This window comes from Perognathus longimembris, chromosome 3 (genome assembly GCF_023159225.1).
Source record: "Perognathus longimembris pacificus isolate PPM17 chromosome 3, ASM2315922v1, whole genome shotgun sequence".
Lineage (NCBI taxonomy): Eukaryota > Metazoa > Chordata > Mammalia > Rodentia > Heteromyidae > Perognathus > Perognathus longimembris.
The window spans coordinates 22,692,458-22,701,710 of NC_063163.1; the positions used below are offsets into that span (position 1 = coordinate 22,692,458).

The following is a 9,253-nucleotide window of genomic DNA, read 5'->3' on the forward strand; positions in this document are numbered from 1 at the left end:
CATATGTAAATATATGCAGTTTCAGTTAAGTGAAATCATGCTATTTGTGCTGTGATAAACCTAATTTTTAATTAAAATACATGTAAAGTTCTGGACATTTTCCCATGACAACAAATAGAGACCCACAGTATCTGTTTTCATGGACATGTTATAGTTCAGTATATTCATGCCAACTAGGAAAGGAAAAAGTGATACTTGGTTGATGAGATGACCAGTTAGTTTCTAGACATGTTCTCATTATTAAAATTCTAATATTTAGTGCTTCTGATTTGATTATCTGTGATAAATCTACTGCTTTGACCAGGATAAGTCAGAGGCACACACGCGTGCGTGTGATTGTGTGCGTGCACGCGTGTGGACATGTGTTTTCCTGCAGCATCGGTTTCCACCATTCTTTGAATGGTGCCTTACCTCCTGAGCAGTAAGGCTGGGCTAAAAGGGAGCACTTTCCTGACCTCTGACCTTGAAATGAACAGCCTTCCTATTGGGTGAAAGTCTAGGAGGGTGGCAACTATCCTCATTAAAGCTACAGCTTTGGTCAGGATGTGCAGTTTTGAGGGTTGTCTGGGTGGTAGACTATATAAATGGTTCCCAGGATGCTCACACAGAATAGCAAATGACATAAAGCATTTACATACACTTTTCTACTGAATAAAGAAAGTTCAAAATACTTTTTTTGCTGTTGTTGGTTCTGGGCCTTGAAAAAGTCAGAAGTAGCCCTGTGGCTCAAGAGGTAGAGTGCCAGCCTTGAGCAAAAAGAAGCCAGGACAATGCTCAGGCCCTGAGTTCAAGCCCCAGGACTGGCAAAAAAAAAAATCAATCTTCTTGGGCATCAGTTAATTCTCATGACTTGTTTTCATTACAAGAATGTTGAAGTTGGGTAGAAATGTTCTGTGAGTTCTTAAGCTGACAGTCTAACCTGTATCTAATTTGTTATTGAATTGATGGTCAGGACAATTGTGTTTTTTTTGTAAATGATAAAGAAGTGGCTGGAAATAAGCTGGAAGCTCACCAGTGGCACATAGATTGTTTTGTGGTTTTTATATGGAAGAGCGGCCTCACCCATGGTGTTTCCACACAGGTGTTTGAGATGGATATTTCCAAACAGTTGCACGCCTACGAGGTGGAGTATCTTGTGCTGCAGGATGAGCTACAAGAATCATCATTTGCCTGTGAGGATAACGAATCTCTGGAGAAGCTGGAGAGGGCCAACAACCACTTGAAGAGACAGAACATGGACCTCCTTGAAAAGTTACAGGTACAGATGGGTATGATGGTGGATGCCTATAATTCCAGTTCTTAGGAGGCACCTGTATGTGAGTATGTACATGCATGTACATGCATGTGTGTGTATGTGTGTAAATGTGTGAGTATGTATATGCATGATAGTACTAGGGCTTGAACTTAGGACTTTCTGCTCTGACTTAACTTTTTTCACTCATGGCTGGTGCTCTACTGCTTGGTCTATGTCTCTATTTCAGATTTTTTTGCCGGTCAGTTGGAGCTAAGTGTGTCTCAGAGTTGTTGGCCCAAGTTGGCTTTGAACAGAGATCCTCAGATCTCAACCTCTTGAGTAGCTAGGATTACAGGTGTGAGTCACTGGTGCTGGGAGATACACACATATTTTTAAGCTAAATAAAATTAAGCTTTTTTGATGCATAAAATCCAGTATTTTGTGTGCATTAGACAAAGGTTGTACTATAGAGCTACACCCCTTTGAGCAACCTAAACATCTTTATTTCATGTAGATTTTTACAACATTTTTTCAAAGAATCATAGTAATAAAATATTAAGAATTGATTAAAATTACTTAATAGTAATTAAGTAATTTGATTCATTTGGTTAGTCATGTATTTAAGGCCTGGCTGAAGCTAAAATAGAGACCCAAGCTGTTCTTTTTCTTTTCTTTTTCTTGCCAGTCATGGGGCTTGAACTCAGGACCTGGGTGCTGTCCCTGAGCTCTTCAGCTCAGGGCTGGTGCTCTACCACTTTGACCCACAGTGCCACCTCTGGTTTTCTGGTGGTTAATTGGAGATATGAGTCTTATGGACTTTCCTGCCCCTCTGGCTTTTAACCATGACCGTCAGATTTCATTTTCTTGAGTAGGTGAACCAGCACTGGCTTGTTCAATTTTTTTAAAAAATGTTTTCTCTTATAGGTGGCTCATGCTAAAATCCAGGCCTTGGAATCAAACCTGGAAAATCTTTTGACCAGAGAAACCAAAATGAAGACTTTAATCCGAACCCTGGAACAAGAGAAAATGGCTTATCAAAAGACAGTGGAACAAATTCGGAAGCTAGTGCCAGCAGATGTTCTTGCCAACTGTGAGTTACTGTTGAGAGACCTAAACTGCAACCCTAACAACAAAGCCAAGGCAGGAAATAAGCCATAATTCACAACCTGCAGCCTCAGCACAAAGTCCTCCTTTGAATGGGATTGAGGAGGAACTTGGTATGTAGCTGGCTCACACTGGACCTGAAGCTGGAGGAGCTACTGTGCACTGGTGCTGAGTCCCGGTGAGCAGAGCGTGCCAATTCTAAGCCATTGTACATACAATCCAGACTGTTTTTTCCCCCCTTGTTGTTGCTGCCTATGTATATAGATGTAAAATGGACACAAAGAATTCATGCTTTCAAATATAACGAGTAGACATATATTTACAACAATTCTTTTTTATTTCCGTCAGAAACTTCATGAAATTTACACCAAAGGGAAGTTGAAGTGAAATTCCCCATGGACACATGAAAAAAAGTTGTTTTTGTTTGCCTTTGTAGTGAAACAAAGCTAGATAACATCTATGTATATTGAAATATACTTGAAAAAAATGAATGTATTTTTTTTTCCTCCAAAGAATAGCATGTTTCACTCAAGGGTGAAAGCTGGAAACATCATGCAATTTTATGTGAATCTGTCTTAAATTTTACTGACGTTGTCTATTGAGGCAGATGACTGGTTGTTGGTCTCGTTCCTCTGGGCTGTTGGGGAAAGTGATTGCTTTGTGCCATCAAGGTTGTGTCTGCATGAGTTTTGAGTCTGGTTAGGCCTCGTTTTAGATACCCTAAGGAGAAAGCAGAACATCATGGTAAAGGATAATGTTGATAATTTTATAGTAATTTGGAACATACTGATCATTTAAGCATAAACTCTCAGGCTTCAGAAATAAGAATTTAATACCTAAATTGTATAGATGAGTCTTCTCCCTTTTTATTTAAATGATTTCTGCAATTGTGCTTGGCTACCTTTGCCAAGTGACATAGATTTGACATTTTTCCTTCTCAAATTACCATGAGAGCCCTCAGTTCTCTCTTTTCCTTCAATATAGGATAAGCAAATGCAGTTATGATTGATTTTTTTTCCCCAAAGATGGCATACCGTGTGTAGACACTTTTTCCTCCCTTGGCCTATTGACAGAGTCAAATAAACTCTACATCATCTTCGGGGAAATTTACGAGAACTGTGAAATGTTTAGGAAATTCATGGGAAGGGATGGGAAAGATGGCATCAGCCTAGCCAAATCTTAACATTTTGCATATGGTCTTTTAAGTGCCTCTGCATATGAGTAGTTTATTGGTGGACGTTGATGAGTGGTGGGCATGTGTGAGAAAAGGAGTTCTTCATAGCTGAGATGATTTTGTTATCGTGTTTTGCTTTTCCAAATTGTATTTATCGTTATTGCTCTTGTTACTTTTATCTTTGCTGGACTTGTGACTTCATGGATGGATTCTTTAGGGTAGTTTTCTTCAGAGAGTTTGTTTTCCATAATCTGAAATGTGTCATGGAGGAGAGGCATCAAGCTCTGCGAATCTCAGGAACCCTTGATGAACAGTGGAAACCCCATCTACACTGTGAATTGGTGTGAAGCTCACCATTCTTCCTGTAGATGTGCATGATTTCTTACACAACAGTCAAGTCTGAGTAGCAAGTAAAGTTAGTCTAATTTCTAGGTCCTAGGAGATGGTGGTTCTAAATATCTCATTTAGTTGGGACCACCGAAGTATTTGTTGTTTGGATTTCCTGAAAATGTCCCTATTAGTAGGAGGGTAGATTTCAAACAATTTTTGTTATTATTGTCTTTAAGTAGTTGGACAAAGGGATTTCCATTCAACAAGTCAGATTATGAGTACAAAGGATCTTGATCAATGATACTTTGAATGTTTTTAAATTCTGTATCAGTAGGACAAATAGTATCTTCTTATCATAGAGTAATGGAATTTGCCTTATGGATGTGATACACAAGTGTCAGATAATGGGTCTTGAAGTTGGGGAAGGTAACTTTTTTTTTCAGATATTTAGTTTAAACTATTCTGGATGTTTAGGATCAACCTCATGAATTGCATCATGGTGGTCAGAGATGAAGGTGATTCAGTCTTCTTTTCTCTTGGAAGTCAAATTTTCTGTTTCATTTGTGACTCTTATACATGTTACATCAATTATACTCCATACATTTTACATCTGTATCAGATTAATGTCATGTTGAATTCATTTCCAATAAATACATTGTTGCAGTTCTCTTGGCTTTTGGGTTTTATTTTTGATTACTTTGGTGAGAGAGAGAAAAAAACCTCTTAAGAGGCTTAAACAAAATATGTGTGGTTGTATTATTAGTACCTAAGACAGAGATACTGATAATTCTTTCCAATAGAATCTAAAACATTAGAGGTAACTTAAGAAGCCTTATGACCTAGGTTCTTGTGGCTCACACCTCTAATCCTAGCTACTCAGGAGGCTGAGATTTGAGGATCACAGTTCAAAACCTAGAAGGCACAACTCTCATTCTGGCAAATTGTTCTTCTCAGCAATAACACCACTTCTCACGATGGAAAAGTATTTTTCTGTAAAGCTGTTCAAGTGCTACTAAGATTCAAATTTTCTTTAGTGTAAAATTCTTATGTAGTCTCATGTTGTTTCCTTCTAGAATTGAGTTAATTTGCAAATTCATAGTTGTTAATCTGAGTAGAACACGATATTATTCAGAAATAATCATTGCAGTTAAAATTCTCATTGTACTCATATGTTTAGAGATGGCTCCAAAATAAAACATTTCAAAACAAAATGGGAGCATTTTCTATGCTGATTGTGACCAACTTGGTCATATTCCATTTTCCTTATACATCTCTGTTGTATTTTGTCTAGCAAAATAGTTATTATGTTCTACAGCTCCCTGTTCCCTAATTTAGCCTTTCTATTGTAAATTGGGTACTTATAAGGTGAAATCACAACTCACTGTTATTAAAGCTTATGTAATTACAGCATCCATTAGTACTTCAGTACAACTTACATTTAAAATCACAAGGCAATGTAGTGGGGGAGGAGGTTACCAGTGATCAGATAAGTGAATATGTTTAATTTTCTTCCCATCTCTTTGGAAGTTAAACTTGTGATTCACTATATATATGCCTTTGGTAAGTCATTCCACATATTCAAAGAATGAAAAGAATACATTGTACTGGCTGTTTCTATGAAAGAACTACAAGACAAAATACAAATACTTATTTAAAAATATTTGCTGATAATTGTGTTTTCCTATTTCTCAACCCCTCCTGAAGAGAGGCAAAAACAGCACTTGCAGGGAGACCATGAAGAATTGTGAAGAAAGGATGACAGTCACGTGCTGTTTAACTGTGCAAGTTAACATTTTCTTTCACAGACAAGTCAGATAGCATGAGCCGCACCTCTTGCTTTCTTAGGCATTTGGTGCAAGCTAGCTTATCACCTGCACAGACTTCACAGAGTGAATTATGTGGAAGAATTGACTTAAGCCATTGCAATTCTGTGTCGATAACTATACAGAGGGTTGGCAGCCTTTGTGCAAGCTGCTTCTCCCAGCTCTGGAGAGCAGGGGTTCTTGTATCACCTTAGATTTCCCCCTAACTCTATTTCTGCTCAAAGGTGCTAAAAGGTAACGAGGTTTTATGATGAAGAGGGTTTGGGAGATGATGGAGGAAGGTATGTTGCACAAAATTCTTCACTACCTAGCTTTCCAGAGCCTCAGCCAGGTACCACTTCTTGGCAGCATTGTGGACTGGCAAGAGGCCATGTGGTCCAGTGTTAGGAGTGCAAGGTTGCTAGACAGGTAGATCAAGGTAAATTCTGGGCCCTCCACTTAATCCCCATGGAACTGAGAAAGTCATCAAACTTTTTACAAGTGCATCTGTGTCTATGTACAATAGGCTTGAATTAGGCCACTGAAGAGCCATCTTCCTGTATAATTTCTTTAGTCAACTGATAATTTTTCCAGAATGCTAGATAAATTATGTAATGCTCATGCAAAGGGAATTCTTGTTTTGCTTTCAGTCTAACTATAACAATGCATCTTATTCTTGTATTTGTGTGTGTGTGTGTGTGTGTGTGTGTGTGTGAATGTGTGCATATGCACATACCAGGGTCTCATGTTCTTGATTATTTTTTTCCCCATTCAAAGCTGGTGCTTTGCTGGTGGTAAGCCGCATCTCTACTGCATCATATTGCTTGTTTATTTTTAAATATTATACAACTAAGTAAAGATCTGTAAATATCTACAATTAGACATGTTTTTCCCTTTAAGTAATAATACAAGTCAAGCTGAAATTATGTGGTTAGACTTTTTTTTTTTAACTCAGTGATTAAGTCCATTTTCTCTTCCTTCTTGGTGTTGGCACCTAGCAATTGCATTCTGTTTGTAGTTTCGCCCCCACCCCTCCTTTGTTTTTTTTTTTTTTTGGTTGAGATGGTAAAAGAGAAAAATGATACATTCTTCTTATTTAACCAAGAAAATAAATTTTATGCTAATATTAAAATTATTTCTTTGGTAATGAACTACAGTTTGTAAAGAAAAATAAAAGGCTTTGCATTGTCAAGTATATTTTTATAAATAATAGTTTCTCAAATCCTTATCTAACTTCTGATGCTATTGTCATTCTGTAAATGAATAAATGGTGACAGAGAAAGGCCAGTGTGGAATGAGCCTTTTTATTGCCATTATGTTGTACTGCATATTCTGTGTGATAAGTGCTCAGAAGAGCCTTGTAGACAAGAAAGACAGGCAGAAGCAATGCAATGTAGTGAGATAAGCATCATGCTAGATTAGTTAGGCAGTGTGAATTAAATCCATATAGAGGCTGACCACTGGTGGCTCACAACTGCAACCCTGGCTATTCAGGAAGCCAAGATCCCTGGCTATTCAGGAAGCTAAGATCTAAGGCTAACCCCTCACAGCTATCCAGGGCAGAAAAGTCCATGAGACTCATATCCAACTAACCCACACAAAGCAAAAAGTAGAGGTGTGGCTCAACTGGTGGAGTGCCATCCTTGAGTGAAAAAGTCAAGTGAGAACATGAGGCCCTGGATTCAAGCTCCAGTACTAGCACACAATGAGCAAAGAAGAAAAACAATCCAATCAGAGAGCCATCTAACCCAACTCTGTAAGACAAGAGAGACGGTTAACTATGTAAACAAAAATTAAGTAGGCATGAAACTTGCCTGTATGATCCTGAAACTGTTTCTTGCTTAAATTGATCAGAATCATATAGTCTAGGAGACTAGAAGAACATTTATTTAAAAATAAAACCACAAAAATCACTAATATTAGTATTTTTTCTAAAATTAAAAACCAGAGACATTATTTACAAAGATGTGACCTGAAAACAGACATTACTTCTACTACTTGCAAATAATAATTAATTATTGGATAATTGATATATTTTCTTTGTCGTCATTTCCATGTATTATAATGGAAATTTCAAGAAAAAATCCAATTTATAAAACACTATTTCTGCTTTTAAAAAATTGAGTAATTCCTAATTATTACATTTTTAATAACAGCCATTTTCTTAGTTATTTTACTTTGGGCAATAGTGGGGCTCAAACTCAGGACCTTATAGTTTTAAGGCTTGTTCTCTACCACTTGAGCCACACTTTCAAAACTATAATCTTCTGAACTGCCCTTAGGGCTTTAATTCTGTCTAAGCTGGAGTCTTTCAATCTTATTAAGCAGTGTGGCCTTTTGGAGGTCATAAGGTCAGGGACAGGATTCTGCCCTTATAAGAGGGGCCTGAAGGAGCTTGTTAGTTTCAGTTTGCACTGAGCACAGGTCCTCCAGGAGTGAGGCCTTACCAGACATGGGTTCTCCTAGGGCTTGGACACAAACCTCGGAACTATGTGCAGCACCGAGGTGTGGTACAATGGTTGAGTACCTGCCTCGCCTTGTCAGCTCAGGCTGGAGTTCACAGTTGGGTACCTCTGAAATTAAGAACTGTGAATAACAAATTTCAGTTGTTTATAAATTATCTAGTAGAAGGTTGTTATTGTTATAATATTCCAAATTTACTAAGACAGTAATCAAGAATCCTTCCTTGTTAGGGAAAGGCCAAGAAGAAGAAAAACAAGATTATCAAAAAATTATGTGAAAAAATTATATGAAACACTAGACACAAATACTTCCATCCTGCTTTCTAAGAAAAAATCACCTGACATTCCTGGGCATAGCTGAAATGACCACAAACAAGGCCACACTAAAGCTACCAGCACAACCATGTTCTTTGCAGTATTATTTACCATAGCTAGGATATGGAATCAACCCAGATGCCCCTCAGTAGATGAATGGATCAAGAAAATGTGGTATATATACACAATGGAATTCTGTACTTCCATCAGAAAGAATGACATTGCCCCATTTGTAAGGAAATGGAAAGACTTGGAAAAATTTATATTATGCGAAGTAAGTCAGACCCAAAGAAACATAAGCTGCATATTTTCCCTCATTTGTAATAACTAGAATATGTCTAGGAAATTCTGAGAGGATCACAATAGTTCAATCTTTATGTACATATGAACATATAAAATGATGCTAATCAAAATGAACTACAAGAAATGAAAACAAGAAAAAAAAAGAAGAAAAACAAGATTATCTTGGTTCTGTTTACTTTGTTTTGTTACCTAGTAGTGTGTGTGTGTGTGTGTGTGTGTGTGTGTGTTGTAAATTTACTCTAGGTTCCAGAAATTTGGGGAGAGCCTTGGTACAGTTCAAAGAGTGAAATGTGCCCTCCCCCCTTATTCAGTTTGGGCAATTTATTCTAACTCTTGACACGTCATTCATTTCCTTATTCATATATGCCATAGAAAAGATATGCACAAAGGTTTTAGAATAGCATTTTGTAAACAAACAAAGTGTTTATTGTTTATGCCTGAGTGGGCCCATCAGCTCCAAATTATGAAGTTGCTTTCCACTCTAGACAATACCCTCTCCCCTGATCCCAAACTGCCAAGAGGAGACACC

General features: G+C 37.6%; 1 protein-coding gene across 3 annotated transcripts in view; it reads left to right on the top strand.

Annotated features, from left to right (window-relative positions):
* Tbc1d4 (TBC1 domain family member 4) overlaps positions 1–4,508 on the top strand; it is a 154,752-nt gene extending 150,244 nt beyond the window's left edge. For all 3 annotated transcript variants that reach the window (XM_048341242.1, XM_048341240.1, XM_048341241.1), the window contains 2 exons: positions 1,082–1,258; positions 2,159–4,508. In XM_048341242.1, the coding sequence (XP_048197199.1) occupies positions 1,082–1,258; positions 2,159–2,392 (411 nt within the window). In that variant the 3' untranslated portion in view covers positions 2,393–4,508. The remainder of the gene's footprint in view (positions 1–1,081; positions 1,259–2,158) is intronic.
* Positions 4,509–9,253: the final 4,745 nt, after the last annotated feature.